This window comes from Schistocerca piceifrons, chromosome 4 (assembly GCF_021461385.2).
Source record: "Schistocerca piceifrons isolate TAMUIC-IGC-003096 chromosome 4, iqSchPice1.1, whole genome shotgun sequence".
NCBI lineage: Eukaryota > Metazoa > Arthropoda > Insecta > Orthoptera > Acrididae > Schistocerca > Schistocerca piceifrons.
Window position 1 is genome coordinate 143,340,272 of NC_060141.1, and position 16,461 is coordinate 143,356,732.

At 44.6% G+C, this 16,461-nt stretch overlaps 1 protein-coding gene across 1 annotated transcript in view; it reads right to left on the reverse strand.

Moving 5' to 3' along the window:
- Window positions 1–16,461, reverse strand: part of LOC124794638 (juvenile hormone esterase-like) — a 516,675-nt gene that overhangs the window by 237,200 nt on the left and 263,014 nt on the right. The window contains exon 6 of the mRNA XM_047258150.1: window positions 2,993–3,186. Coding sequence (XP_047114106.1) covers window positions 2,993–3,186 — 194 coding nt within the window. The remainder of the gene's footprint in view (window positions 1–2,992; window positions 3,187–16,461) is intronic.

The window sequence follows — 16,461 nt, forward strand, 5'->3', positions numbered from 1 at the left end:
GTGAGCACTAATTTCTCGTATCTTATTTTCGTGATCCTTATGTGCAATGTATGTTGGAGGCAACAGAATCATACTGCAGCCAACTTTAAATAAATGCAGGTTCTCTAAATTTTCTCAATAGTGTTTCTCAAAAAGAATGTCGCCTTCCCTTCAGGGATTCCCGTTTGAGTTCCCAAAGCATCTCCGAAACACATGCGTGTTGTTCGAACCTACCAGTAACAAATCTAGCGGGCCTCCCTCTGAACTGCTCTGATGGTTCCCTTTAATCCAACCTGGTATGGATACCAAACACTTGACCATTAGCTGATCAAGAATGGGTCACACTAGAGTCGTATATGTGATCTACTTTACAGATTCGCCACACTTTCCTAGAATTCTCCCAACAAATCGATGTCGACCATTCACCTTTCCTGCCACAATCCTCACATGATCATTCCATTTCATGTTGCTCTGCAATATTACGCCCAGATATTTAAATGACGTGATTGTGCCAAGTAGAACGCTAATAATGCTGTATCTGAATATTATGGGTTTGTTTTTCCCACTCATCCGCATTAACTAACACTTTTTCGTTTAGAGCTAGCTGCTATTCATCACACCAACTATGCTATTTTCTGCATGTTTTAGATGAAAAAAAAAAACCACTGATGATGGTTATATTTGTCACCAAAACTAGTTTGAGAAATAAATAAGTAAACAAATAACAAGGTGTTTTGCATCAAGGCGGACTCAATTTCTGATATTATTGTTTTCCTATGCAAACACGGATGAAATGGAAGAGTTCCATGATAAAGTTATTGTGTCTACACTATGCCAGGCATTTCCAATAAAGCTCTTCAACAAACTTAAAAAAACGACTGTGAAACTACATCAAACAAACATGAACCTCAAGTACAACAAAATCTGTTCAGCCAACAACATCTTTCCTAATTATATTAAAATTAATGCAAACGACATGTCAGCTGCAGCACAGAGTGCTAACGAACAGCTGAAAGAGCTTGGATGAAATATGAAATCTGCTCCCTACACACAAAACACAAGAACTGAATGTCAGCTTATACAAATTACACCTGGAATTAGCGAACCAGATCTGCAACTCCTCAGTACTGTATGATATAATGGAAAGAACAAATCACCACTCTGAACCGTGTCGTTTGCCACGGTTCCTGTTTTCCTTGGTTTATTTCTGTTTGAAGTTTCCGCCTTTTCCTAGAGGGCGTTGCGGAGCCTCCGCACACGCACTGCTTGCGCGTTGGCGGTGTGCCGTGTGGAGGGCGGACAAGAGGTGGAGACGAGTGCTTGGCCCTGGGGTCTTACTCTGTATCGTTCATACCGATTGGTGTAGTAGGTTTGTCTCGGTAGTGACGTCATTTTCGGTTCTTTACCGAAATGTTCTATTCAGTAAGCTTCTGAGACCTGTTACCGAATGTTCCTCCCGACGATTTTACGACAATTGTACCGAGAGATTTTGGATTTCTGTGTGGCCCTGTCGATCAGTGAGCTGTGGTTTATGTACACCTATAATTTGTTATTTTAAACATATTTAGCTGTTTTAGCTTTGGATTTAGTGATCGTGTTACTAAAGAATCACCAGAGGACGCATCCGGTTCGAAAGTGAGTTCATAAAAGACTATTTTCCTTTTTTAGAAATATGGTTAGGTTATGTTGTTACTGTGAATGATTACATCCAAAAATAAAAAGTTTTTGGTCAATATTCTCTCAAAATACGCGTTACTTTAATGCAAATAAGAGTTTAAAAATCATTAAATATGAAGACATCTGTTCTGCTTACATATATTACACGAGTGTGAACTGATGTTACTAGTGACTTTGTGTACTTTTTCCCACAAATGGTTTAGTTAGTAATTATCGAAACGTGTTTACAACTTTCAAGGAACAATGGAAAGCAATTATGTGAAGCCGTTTGACAACGAAGTCAGCCTACGTTCCTCTCAACAATAGTATAAGAACTGACCAGTATGCAGTCGTTGTTTAGCGTGGCCAAGTGGTCAGTGTGCGAGAGTGTCACGCGTAAGGACACGGGTTAACGCACAGATGAGTGCAAAAAAAATTGTTTTCCCTCTTGATATATGCAACACGTTCTGAGACATTGTTACTCGTGTAAGTTAAGATTTTTCTGCAATATTCGTTATTACTTACATGTAAGAGCGCACATCCTCAGTAATGATTTAAAAAACGAAATATGAAAATTCTGGAGATGAAATTGCTGTGAGTGAAACAACCGACAGTGACCTTTATATTTTTTGTTGTCAGAAATAATTCACCATTTTTTCGGAATATGTAGCGATTTCCGAGTATGCGGTTAGACAGGAATCTAAGAGCACAACTTAAATTACTGGGAATGTAACTAGCAGCAATCATCTTCATTATCTTGCCCCATGAAAATTCGTCTGGTACTTTTGGAGATTAGCGTGTTCAAATAGAAACAGACGGATACGACAATTTTACAGATTTGTTATTAGTATATAGATACAGATGGCCATGGCGAAAAGAATATGAGTTCATCGTCAAAATGCGATATTCGAGATAAAAGAATGACATTATCAACAATAATTTTCTTAAAACCTTTTAACAAGAGTTATATTTAACGAGATCAGAAAAAAGTGTTTAAATTTTTTTACGAAATAAAGTTTTGTAGAGCTGTAGCATACCTCCCAAAATCAGTCAGCATTTGGCTTTCTGCAAGGCTCTACTTCAGCAGATGCATTACTTCAGATGTGGAGAAAGTTCATTCATGTGATCCGAACCTTAAATGTACCAGAGCCTTTCCCCACCCCTCTCAGTGCAACTAGCCATACCTGATAATACTGAGTATACAGCTATAAAACATGCGAGACGGTGAGCAAAAGCAGCCTGAGAAAACCAATTGGTTGTCCTGTGGCGCTACCACTGGACACTTTGAAGCGTCAACCACGAAGTTGTTTTAGCAGCAGTACAGCAGTGACAGTTACGACGACGCCAGAGGACGTACCTTGAGGCTGTCCGTAGTGTCAACCAGCAGGCGGTGGTCGACGCCCCTGAGGCAGGCGACCAGCTCTGTGGAGGAGCTGCGGGTGCAGTTGACGAGAGCGGCGTGCCGCCGTGCCTGCCGCCCCGGCTCCCTCTCCGGCAGGGCCCACGCGTCCAGCGCGCTGCCACTCTGTGCGATCACCCGCTGGAAGAGGCCTGCAACAGCCCGCGGGGACGGGGTTTAGCAGACTTCCACACGAAAACCTGTCTGGTACGCCTGCTACTCCCTGGATCGGAGTTTGAAGAGTTTTTTTTTAATTTTTTTTATTACTTAAAAGCCAGTGATGTGTATGTTGTGAAACTGATAAGGTTCACAGTGAAGATCTTGGGCAGTCACACAGCTTCCTAATAAAGCATTTCGTAGCCAAAAATTTATAGTCTGTGATTCATATAGGTGGGATGGGGCTTTGACAAATCACTGTTTTTTCTTCTTTTTTTAATATATACCCGTAAATGTGTTGAAGAAGAGCTGCAGATTCCTGACAGGATGGAGATCACCAGTATAAGCAGCAGCAATAGCATATCGCTTGTACGCAGATTGTATACGTCATTTACACTGAAACGCCAAAGAAACTGGAACAGTCATGCGTATTCAAATACAGAGACATGGACCTAGGCAGACTACGGCACTGCGGTCGGAAACGCCTGTACAGGGTGGTCCACTGATAGTGACCGGGCCAAATATCTCACGAAATAAGCATCAAACGAAAAAATTACGAAGAACCAAACTCGTCTAGCTTGAAAGTGGAAACCAGATGGCGCTATGATTGGCCCGCTAGATGGCGCTGCCATAGGTCAAACGGATATCAACTGCGTTTTTTTAAAAAATAAAAACCGCATATATTATTACAAAAAAATGGCTCTGAGCACTATGGGACTCAACTGCTGTGGTCATCAGACCCCTAGAACTTAGAACTACTTAAACCTAACTAACCTAAGGACATCACACACATCCATGCCCGAGGCAGGATTCGAACCTGCGACCGTAGCGGTCTCTTGGTTCCAGACTGTAGCGCCTAGAACCGCTCGGCCACTCCGGTCGGCATTTATTATTACATATTCGTGTAGTACGCAAAGAAATACGAATGTTTTAGTTGGACCACTTTTTTCGCTTTGTGATAGATGGCGCTGTAATAGTCACAAACGTATAAGAACGTGGTATCACGTAACATTCCGCCAGTGCGGACTGTGTTTGCTTCGTTATACATTACCCGTGTTAAAATGGACCGTTTACCAATTGCGGAAAAGGTCGATATCGTGTTGATGTATGGCTATTGTTATCAAAATGCCCAACGGGCGTGTGCTATGTATGCTGCTCGGTATCCTGGACGACATAATCCAAGTGTCCGGACCCTTCGCCGGATAGTTACGTTATTTAAGGAAAAAGGAAGTATTCAGCCACATATGAAACGTCATCCAAGACCTGCAAAAAATGATGATGCCCAAGTACATGTTTTAGCTACTGTCGCGTCTAATCCGCACATCAGTAGCAGACAAATTGCGCGGGAATCGGGAATCTCAAAAACGTCGGTGCTGAGAATGCTACATCAACATCGATTGCACCTGTACCATATTTCTATGCACCAGGAATTCCATGGCGACAACTTTGAACGTCGTGTGCAGTTCTGCCACTAGGCGCAATATAAATTACGGGACGATGACAGATTTTTAGACGCGTTCTGTTTAGCGACGAAGCGTCATTCACTAACGACGGTACCGGTAACGTAAACCGGCATAATATGCATTACTGGGCAACGGAAAATACACGATGGCTGCGACAAGTGGAACATCAGCGACCTTGGCGGGTTAATATATGGTGCGGCATTATGGGAGGATGGATAATTGGCCCCAATCGGTGGCAATCTAAATGGTGCAATGTATACTGATTTCCTATGTAATGTTCTACCGATGTTACTACAAGATGTTTCACTGCTTGACAGAATGGCGATGTACTTCCAGCATGATGGATGTCCGGCACATAGCTCGCGTGCGGTTGTAGCGGTATTGAATAGCATATTTCATGACAGGTGGATTGGTCTCGAAGCATCTACCATGGCCCGCACGTTCACTATATCTGACGTCCCCAGATTTCTTTCTCTGGAGGAAGTTGAAGGATATTTGCTATCGTGATCCACCAACAACGCCTGACAACATGCGTCAGCGTATTGTCAATGCATGTGCGAACATTACGGAGGGCGAACTACTCGCTGTTGAGAGGAATGTCGTTACACGTTTTGCCAAATGCATTGAGGTTGACGGACATCATTTTGAGCATTTATGGCATTAATGTGGTATTTACAGGTAATCACGCTGTAACAGCATGCGTTCTCAGAAATGATAAGTTCACAAACGTACATGTATCACATTGTAACAACCGAAATAAAATGTTCAAACGCACCTACGTTCTGTATTTTAATTTAAAATACCTGCCTGTTACCATCTGTTCGTCTAAAATTGTGAGCCACATGTTTGTGACTATCACAAAGCGAAAAAAGTGGTCCAACTAAAATATTCATATTCTTTACGTACTACACGAATATGTAATAAAAATGGGGGTTCTATTTAAAAAAAAAACGCAGTTGATATCTGTTTGACCTATGGCAGCGCCATCTAGCGGGCCAACCATAGCGCCATCTGGTTTCCCCCTTCAAGGTAGACAAGTTTCGTTCTTTGTAGTTTTTTCGTTTGACGCTTATTTCGTGAGATATTTGGCCCGGTCACGATCAATGAACCACCCTGTATAAGGCAAGTGTCTGGAGAAGTTGTTAGATCGGTTACTGCTGCAGGTTATTAAGATTTAGCTGAGTTTGAACGCGATGACATGTCGGCGCACACGCGATGGAACACAGCATCTCCGAGGTAGCGATCAAGTGAGGATTTTCCCGTACGACCATATCACGAGTGTACCGTGAATATCAGGAATCCATCAAATGTCCGACATCGTTGCGGCCAGAAAAAGATCCTGCAAGAACGGGACCAAAGACGACTGAAAAGAATCGTTCGACGTGACAGAAGTGCAACCCCGCCGCAGACTGCTACTTATTTCAGTGCTGGGCCATCAACAAGTGTCAACGTGCGAACCATTCAATGAAACATCATCAATATGAGCTTTCGGAGCCGAACGCCCACTCATGTACCCTTGGCGAGTGCACGATACAAAGCTTTACGCCTCTCCTGGGCACTTCAACAACGACATTGGACTGCTGATGACTGTAAAACATCTTGTCTAGACGGACGAGTCTCGTTTCAAATTGTATCGAGCGGATGGACGTCTATGGGAATGGAGACAATCTCATAAACCCATGGACCCTACATGTCAGCAGAGGACTGCTGAAGATGATGGAGGCTCTGTAATAATGTGGAGCGTGTGCAGTTGCAGTGATATGGGACCGCTGATTGGCTCCAGGAATACTCTTCGTAGTTTTAACACTTCCGCTAACCACCAAACTCCCCAGATATGAACACTGTTGAGCATATCTGGGATGCCTTGCAACGTGCTGTTCAGAAGAGATTTCCACCCCCTAGTACTCTCACAGATTTATGGACAACCTTGCAGGATTCATGGTGTCAATTCCCTCCAGCAGTGCTTCAGACGTTAGTCGAGTCCATGCCACGTCGTGTTGCACACTTACTCGTGCTCACGACTCCCTACACGATATTAGGCAGGTGTACCAGTTTCTTTGGCTCTTCAGTGTAGTTTAATGCTATTCTTACTACTTCTGAGTATAAGTGAACAATAAACAGGATGAAGAAAACATGCCGCACTTGGCAGTCGGCATGCGATTCGTCGCCCCAATTCAAGACAATTGTGTATCTAGCAAAATTTAATCACACCAAAAGGTTTAATACAAATGCGATTTAAAAAACGAGGCTCTAGCAATGGTGTAACTGCATGTAGCGTGACCAAGAACTGGTAGTACGAACTCAGTTCTAATACGGAGCTCTCTCATTCACTCAGTGAGACGAGACAATGCCATAAACGAGATAAATAGACTCGCCGACGTTGGAGTCGCATTTGCTTCAAACTTTTTTTCAGTTGTCGTTGTTGTTGTTGTTGTTGTCTTCAGTCCAAAGACTGGTTTGATGCAGCTCTCCATGCTACTCTGTCCTGTACAAGCTTCTTTATCTCCGAGTAACTACAGCAACATACGTCCTCCTGAATCTGCTTAGTGTATTCATCCCTTGGTTTCTCTCTACGATTTTTACCCTCCATGCTTCCCTCCAATACTAAATTGGAGAACCTTTGATGCCTCAGAACTTGTCCTACCAACCGACTCTTTCTTCTAGTCAATTTCTGCTACAAATCCCTCTTCTCACCAATTCTGTTTAGTACCTCCCCATTAGTTACGTGATCTAACCATCTAATCTTCAGCATTCTTCTGTTAAAGCATCAAGTTGTATCCCATTCACACCTCCACAGTGCGAATCTTGAATATTTCTTTATTTAAACATTAAGACATAGCTTGAACTTCTGACAGGTGTAAACGACAGCTTTGTTTCGTCCATGACACGATTAAAGCCAACAGAAAATAATAGTGGACGCAGCAACATCATCTGTATCCAGTAAGGCACAAAAACACGATAGTTAGACTGCACTAGATTGCACGATAATTCCATTCTGTACGTTTGATGTCCAAGTTTACCTTCATAGAACCAATATGTACACGTACGAGCAATTTTCGCTTTAGAAAAGATGTTGAAAGCGAACACATTGCATTTGCAAACACTTCACCAATCGCTGTATCATACTGTGCTAGACTCTAGGCAACACATCTGCATCCACGATTGCCAAAGAGAGATGCAAGCGATCTGTTAGTTTGTGTACATCAGTGGGTGGAGTACTATAAACGTGTTCATCTAAGTGTCCCCACAAATAAAAATCTAGTGTATTAACGTCTGGAGAACATGGGGGCCAGAACACTGGACCTCCACGAGCAATTCATTTCCTTGGAAACACTTGATTTAAATATTTACTCACATTCATTCAAAAGTGTGGCGGTGCACCATCATGCTGAAATCAGAGCTGTCACCGAACACGAAGTAGAACATTTTCTAACGCATCAGGCAAAGTATTGCAAAGAAACTACGATACAGGGGCGCATTCAGCTTGTCTCTCAATAAGTGTGGACCCAAAAGCACTTCTCACACGATTTCAGCCCACAGGCGTATGCCAAAGCGTGATTGAAAACTATTTTCATGGGTGACATTTGGGTTGTGTTCCAGTAAATAATGGCTGTTGTGGAAACTGAAAATACATTCATTAGTGAAGCTAGATTTGCCAGTCCATATCATATTACTTATTAAGTGTTCGTTATCTTCCACTTGATCCAAAACCCATTCCCAAAGGCTTTGCTCCAGGCGACGAAAAACATTCTTAACAGAATTTCACCTCTGTGGGTACCTTGCACCATACGCAGAAGCAGCAGCAGCAGCTTAGTTATCGGATACATCCAGCAACAGAAGCATATCGACGCATTCATCGTCTGTGAAGCCGCCCTACATGAACTTGACATGACCAGTTATGGGTGTGCCGTTGTACACTGTGCGATTAGTAGACAGATGCAAGCTGTTTAATGGATCCCGCTGTCACATGCTAGGCTGTTGTCAAGAGACATAATGACGTCCTGCTTATAAACGACGAAAACTGGAAAACAGACGACTAAAAATTAATAAATGAACCTGACGAGGATTCGAAGCATAGCACCATGATGGGTATTGGATTAATGTCCCAGCAGTCTAGTGTTGGATGATGAATGTTCCTCCGTACATTCCGATGCACTGCCGATGTGGCTTTGTTGCCAGCTCCTCGTTTACGTGCGTGTGTTTCCAAAATGGACTCGATCTGATTTTGCTAGATAAACTTTTGTCTTGTATCTGGATACGCAATCGCATGCAGACCTCCCAGTGTGTCACTTTTCTTCATCTCGTGTACGCAGTTTTTTAGTGGTGCTATTTATTTTTGTTGTAATAACTTACGTATTTTCGATCGTTTGTGTTTTGTGAGTTTCCTTTGTAGTTCTCCGCAACAGAAGTCGCTAGAATTGCTCTGTTTACTTGATTCCGCGACCTTTGCAAATAGTAAATATGCAGCAGAGCTCCAGCCCCCTACCAGAACGGAGATGAGCAGCAGTAGCAGCTTATCGGTTGCACACAGTTGGCATACATTGTTTAGCTTAGTGGTATTCTAACTTACTTCTGAGTAGACTATTTCTTAGTAAGTTTTTTGCGTAAATTTTAGTACATGTCATTGCGAGGCGAATTTCTCAGGTATCTCCCTGCCACCGGAAGCGCCGTGTCACGTGACTCCGTTTAAATCTCTTGTTAGCCTACGGTTTAGATCAGTGCTTTAGAGTTTGCGTATTCATTTCATGCAGCAGCTTTGGTGGAAGCAGAGTTTCTAGAAAATGTAACTGCATCCATTCTGAGTACAAAAATTTATTTCTGTTTTGAGAGCTTCCGGATCTTGCGATCTTAGGCTGTAGTGCGAAAGCAGCACAGCAGATTTTAGTGTTGTTTATTCCTCTCGTTCATATCTTGGGTACATTTCAATCTCAGTAGCCCCAAAGTCGTGCAATTTCTCATTTGCGGGATTCTGTTTGTACTTTCTCAGTTATCCCTGAGAGCTCTGTTGGTATTTTTTGAGATCTTGTTCTATTTTTCACACTGTGCAGTATGGAAGGGACTGTACCTGTTGACAGCGAACACAAGGACAATTGATTGCTGTCCACTGGAAGCTGCGTTGGCCACAGTTGACAGGCTTCTGACTGCTGCTCAAACCTGTGTGACAACGGGGAGCCAGTGACGAGAGCTGCGACACCTTTGATGCCATTGGAATCCCCTGGGGAGCTGGTTACAGCTGCTTCTTTCGATACTCAATCTCACCAGCACGTCTTCACTCGAAAGAGAGAGGGTGGTGGACAGTGGAGGGTTCACGCATCACTGGGTGGAAGACGAAAGAGGGAACTGCCACATCGCTGGCTCCTTACGCCATAGCAACAGGTACGAGGTGCTGGCCAGTGTTGATAATACTTCTGAGCCAGCACGTGATGCCTCTCTTGTCGGGTCAGCGGTCAGTTTTCCTGCCTAATCCAGATAAGTACACAGGGCGGGCTTGCTAGTCACTGAGAGCTCCAGCGTTAGGTGGATAATGGAGCTTCTCATGAAAGTAATAGGCAGGGCGGGAAAGAACGCCAGTCTGCACTCACAACGGAAACTCCCCATCGCACCCCTCTCAGATTTAGTGATAAGATGGCCCAGTGGATAGCCCATCAAAAACTGAACATAGATCAAGCACGAAAACAGGAAGGTGGTGTACTGAACTATGAAAAAAGGCAAAGTAGAAACAGTGAACGGTCCAAGCTTAACAAGTGCAACATCGAGAGAAATGGAAGTGCCACGGCATTGTGTTGGTCACGGTGTTGGAACACAAGGTGGGCGAGCTGGGTTCGGCCGGCCGGTGTGGCCGAGCGGTTCTAGGCGCTTCAGTCTGGAACCGCACGACCGATTCGGTCGCAGATTCGAATCCTGCCTCGGACATGGATGTGTGTGACGTACTTAGGGTAGTTAAGTTTAAGTAGTTCTAAGTTCTAGGCGGCTGATGACCTCAGATGTTAAGTCCCATAGTGCTCAGAGCCATTTGAACCATTTTTGAGCTGGGTTCAAAACTCCTTTGTGGCACTTACATTAATTTTTCTTTTCCCCAACATTATGAACTGTCCGTCAGGTCATTTGAATGTTTGTTTTCTTCCTTTAGTCTTTTCAGTTATACTATGCATTGGTTATAGAATATGAGTCATGTGGTAAGCATACATTACCGTCGCAAGTAAACATGATGAATAGTGATAGCAGACGTCTCACACGACTGAAAAGAACAAATAAACCTGATGTGAACTATGTTACAACAAAGGAATTACAGAGTCCAAACTTCCAAAACGGAACTTAACTTCAAAAAGGTTAATAACATTTTTCGACAGGGCGTCGATAAGAGATTCCTATCATATGACAGACGTACAGTCACTAATGCCGTGTGTGATGCACCAGACGTATTTTCTGGTGGAGGTTTCGGCTGACTTGTCGCCTTTTCATCAAAGGTTTGCGGCTTCCATTCGAAAGCCACTTCCTTTCGGCTACTAATAATACACTCCTGGAAATTGAAATAAGAACACCGTGAATTCATTGTCCCAGGAAGGGGAAACTTTATTGACACATTCCTGGGGTCAGATACATCACATGATCACACTGACAGAACCACAGGCACATAGACACAGGCAACAGAGCATGCACAATGTCGGCACTAGTACAGTGTATATCCACCTTTCGCAGCAATGCAGGCTGCTATTCTCCCATGGAGACGATCGTAGAGATGCTGGATGTAGTCCTGTGGAACGGCTTGCCATGCCATTTCCACCTGGCGCCTCAGTTGGACCAGCGTTCGTGCTGGACGTGCAGACCGCGTGAGACGACGCTTCATCCAGTCCCAAACATGCTCAATGGGGGACAGATCCGGAGATCTTGCTGGCCAGGGTAGTTGACTTACACCTTCTAGAGCACGTTGGGTGGCACGGGATACATGCGGACGTGCATTGTCCTGTTGGAACAGCAAGTTCCCTTGCCGGTCTAGGAATGGTAGAACGATGGGTTCGATGACGGTTTAGATGTACCGTGCACTATTCAGTGTCCCCTCGACGATCACCAGTGGTGTACGGCCAGTGTAGGAGATCGCTCCCCACACCATGATGCCGGGTGTTGGCCCTGTGTGCCTCGGTCGTATGCAGTCCTGATTGTGGCGCTCACCTGCACGGCGCCAAACACGCATACGACCATCATTGGCACCAAGGCAGAAGCGACTCTCATCGCTGAAGACGACACGTCTCCATTCGTCCCTCCATTCACGCCTGTCGCGACACCACTGGAGGCGGGCTGCACGATGTTGGGGCGTGAGCGGAAGACGGCCTAACGGTGTGCGGGACCGTAGCCCAGCTTCATGGAGACGGTTGCGAATGGTCCTCGCCGATACCCCAGGAGCAACAGTGTCCCTAATTTGCTGGGAAGTGGCGGTGCGGTCCCCTACGGCACTGCGTAGGATCCTACGGTCTTGGCGTGCATCCGTGCGTCGCTGCGGTCCGGTCCCAGGTCGACGGGCACGTGCACCTTCCGCCGACCACTGGCGACAACATCGATGTACTGTGGAGACCTCATGCCCCACGTGATGAGCAATTCGGCGGTACGTCCACCCGGCCTCCCGCATGCCCACTATACGCCCTCGCTCAAAGTCCGTCAACTGCACATACGGTTCACGTCCACGCTGTCGCGGCATGCTACCAGTGTTAAAGACTGCGATGGAGCTCCGTATGCCACGGCAAACTGGCTGACACTGACGGCGGCGGTGCACAAATGCTGTGCAGCTAGCGCCATTCGACGGCCAACACCGCGGTTCCTGGTGTGTCCGCTGTGCCGTGCGTGTGATCATTGCTTGTACAGCCCTCTCGCAGTGCCCGGAGCAAGTATGGTGGGTCTGACACACCGGTGTCAATGTGTTCTTTTTTCCATTTCCAGGAGTGTAGTTGCGCAGAATCAGCTTTCATTATGGGTCCCTTCCTTACGCCTTGCGAAAAATAAATAGACAAATAAATAAAAGTAATTCGCACGAAGGAGCTTTGAACATGGCTTGCCCGCTCTGCAATCCAACAGCCTGATCTCTTTACCACGATGCCACTGCTACTTCAGACAGCTGTATGTTGCAATTTTTGTACTTGCACCGTTCACTCTTTCTTTTTGCTTTTTTTCCACAGTCCAATACACCTTCTTCCTGTTTTCATGGCTCGGTCCGTGTTCAGTTTTTGATGGGCTGTTCATTGAGCCGGCTTAACACTAAATTTGAGGGGGAGGGGGGGGGGGGCAATGGGGAGTTTCCCTTGTCAGTACGTTGGCTGGCTGCCACATGTCGATACGAATGGCGCCTGCCGCTTAGGTTCTTAGGCCATCTTCGGCTTCCTTCAGCAAATGGCTGACATGATGAAGGCAGCTAGCATCACACACAGGGTGCAAGCTAAATTCATCATTTGTAGCATCGTACCCAGGATCTATGGCAGTTTTTGGAAATTTGTGGTAAGGTATTATGGGACCAAACTGCTGATGTCATCGGTCCCTAAGCTTACACACTCTTGCATCTAACTTAAACTAACTTAGGCTAATGACAACACACACACCCATGCCCGAGGGAGGACTCGAACCTCCGACGGGGCAAGCTACGCGAACCGTGACAAGACACCCTAGACCTCGCGGCTACTCCGCGCGGTTCGCCGGCAGTATTTTACACAGTATGACACAGATAGGGACACTGCTTGTTGAGTGCAGATACAAGGAGAATTAGCCACTATCTGTAAACAGCTGGAAGTTGCACTGACAACAGTGAACAGGCTTCAGGCCATGCTGCAAAGCTGCAGCTACAGCGGGACGCCAGTGACAAGCTCTGCAACAATTTTGGTGCCGTTGAAACCCCCCGCCAACTCCGTTATCATTCGGTCCTCTGATATGCAAGTTGTGACTGGTCTGTCTTCTCTTGGCAGTAAAATGTGGGATCGTATATGTCTTGATGGGTGGTGAAAGTGGGAAAAGGCCACACAATTGACACCTTACGCTTTAGCAATAGATACAAGGCGCTGCTACCCAGTGTTGAAAACACTTCTGACCAAGTGCGGGATGCCTCTCCTATTGGTCTAGTGGCTGATTTTCCTGCCCAGTCCAGAAAATTGCAGAGGGCAGGTATGCTAGTCATTGCAGCTTAGGCAGTTTATGACGCTCCCACAGGAAATTAGTGGACAGATCAGGAAAGACTGCCAATGTGCTCTCCACATCTACATCTACATCAATACTCAGCAAGCTATCTGAAGGTGTATGGTGGAGGATACTTCTGGTTCCCTGTTCCAATCGCGAACGTTGTGTGGGAAGAGCGATTGCCAGTAAGCCTTAGCGTTAGCTCCAGTATCTGGAATTTTCTCGCCATTATCATTTTGTGAGACGTATGTGGGAGGAAGTAAATGTTGTCTGTCTTGATATGTTTGCCAGGGTGGAGGGGATGTCTCATCCGAGAAGTGGAGGAGGTTCTGCTGGTGGTGGCTATCTAGCAAACTGGGTGCTACTCTCTGCAAATCGTGGTGCATGTTGGAACGAATGATGCCTGCCACTTGGGTTTAAGGCCATCCTCGATTCTTTTCAACAGGGCGAGTTTGGTGAGGCTAAGATCTAACCGTGTAAACGTGTAACATCAGCTCAGAGTCATTCGCAGTTGTGTGATTTGGAGCAGAGTGAAAGGTCTAAATTACACTCTCAGACGAGTCTGTGACGGTATTGGATGCGAATTTCTGGACCGCTGCTTCTGGGTGGAGAATTGTGGGGTTCACCTTAATAGGCCAGGTATACACTACACGCAGGAAGCGGCGACTAGAATAGTGGAGTACATGTGACATGCATGAGGGAGTTTTCTAGGCTAGAGGGCCACCCCTTCTGTGATCAGAGATGAAATGTCTGACAAAATCGAAGATAAATCAGCCGTAATGCTCTCAGAAAATGCTCGTCCTCGCAGATCTAATGTAAACAAAGTAAAAAATAAACATTAATATGATATTAGTAAGCTGCAAGAGCATCCAAGAAAATATCGCAGATTTGAAGGTTATAATGCTCAGACAGTGTCAGACAGTGTTAGCAACAGAAAGTTGATTAAACGAAATCCTAAATTCAGATTGGCCAATAGTGGCGGCGTATTTATTGCAGTAAAGAATTCGATAATATCTAATGTGGATATCTCGGATTCTGAAGTGAATTGATCTGGGTGAAGTTAAGCATCAAAAGTGAGTCAAAATTGGTAACGGATGCTTTTGTAATTTTCCCCTGGGTCAGGGCCTATAGTGGTAGAGCGATTCAGAGAGAAGTTGCAGATTGTCCTTAGTTACTTTCCTGATCAAGCCGCTGTAATAGAGGGTTACTTCAGCTTGAAAGTTATAGATTGGGAGAGTTATACTGTCAAAACTGGCGCCAGAAGCAGGAATTCATGTCATATTTTCTGAATATTAAAGAACTAAGTTGCGTAGGTGACGTCTTAGATCTTTTAACAACAAAAGACCTGAACTTATCAGTGATCACAAGACAGTGATAGCAACCACGACTATAGGTGTAATAAGGAATGTTAAAAAAGGAACGAAAACCTTTTTGATTCGCAGGAATGACAGGACACAAAATGCAGAGTATCTGAGACGTCAGTGTGAAATATTCAGTGCTGAGAACGAAGATGTGGAGCACAAATGGAAAAAAATTGAAAGCATCGTTCAATATACCTTATACAAGTATGTTCCGAGCAATGTCTTAAGGGATTGGAAAGACCCACTGTGGTTCAAAAGCCACGTTAGAAAAAAGCTACGTAAATAAAAGGAGTTTCATCACACATTCAAGAGAAGTCAAAACCGAGCTGAAAAAAGTTGAACGAAGTGAAAAGGAGCGCAAGGAAACCAATGAGAGGAGAGTCCGCAGACTTTGAAAGTGAAATTATGCCAAACAATCTGAGTAAATATCCTAAGAGCTTTGGTCTTAACGTAAAATCAGCAAGTGTTTCGAAATTCTGCATTAATTCACTCACGGGTGATATTGATACCAGAGCGGAAGATAATAGAGAAAAGGCCCGAAATATTGAATTTCATCTTCCGAAACTGTTTCACCGCGGAAGATCGAAACACGGTCCTTCCTTTCAATCATCGTACGAACATCGAAATGGCAAACGTTGAAATAACCGATCGTGGAACAAAAAAGCAACTACAATCGCTTATCAGTAGAAAGGCGTCAGGACTATATGGGATACCTATAAGATTCGACAAAGATTATGCGGAAGATCTTACTTCCCTTCTAACAGAAATTTACCATAGATCGCTGGAGAAACGAATGGCGCCTAGCGACTGGAAGAAAGCGCAGGTAATTCCAGTTTTCAAGAAGGACAGTAGGAACTATGTACATACTTATATTTTCATTTTGAAGATAAAACGCTTCTGCTGTACGCACTTTGTTTACAAGCATGACCGGTTTCGCAGCAATTTCGTTCCGTCATCAGGTGCAATAAAATCAAGCCATGTTCTGATCGAGAAAAGAGAATGGGTTGACCTAGCGTTCATAGTCAGCAATTTTACAGCTGAAGCAGGAACTATGTACATACTTATATTTTCATTTTGAAGATAAAACGCTTCTGCTGTACGCGCTTTGTTTACAAGCATGACCGGTTTCGCAGCAATTTCGTTGCGTCATCAGGTGCAATAAAATCAAGCCATGTTCTGATCGAGAAAAGAGAATGGGTTGACCTAGCGTTCATAGTCAGCAATTTTACAGCTGAAGCAGTTTTATCTTCAGAATGATATACCCAGGCTATAGTTGTTCTGTCTACAAAGTCTT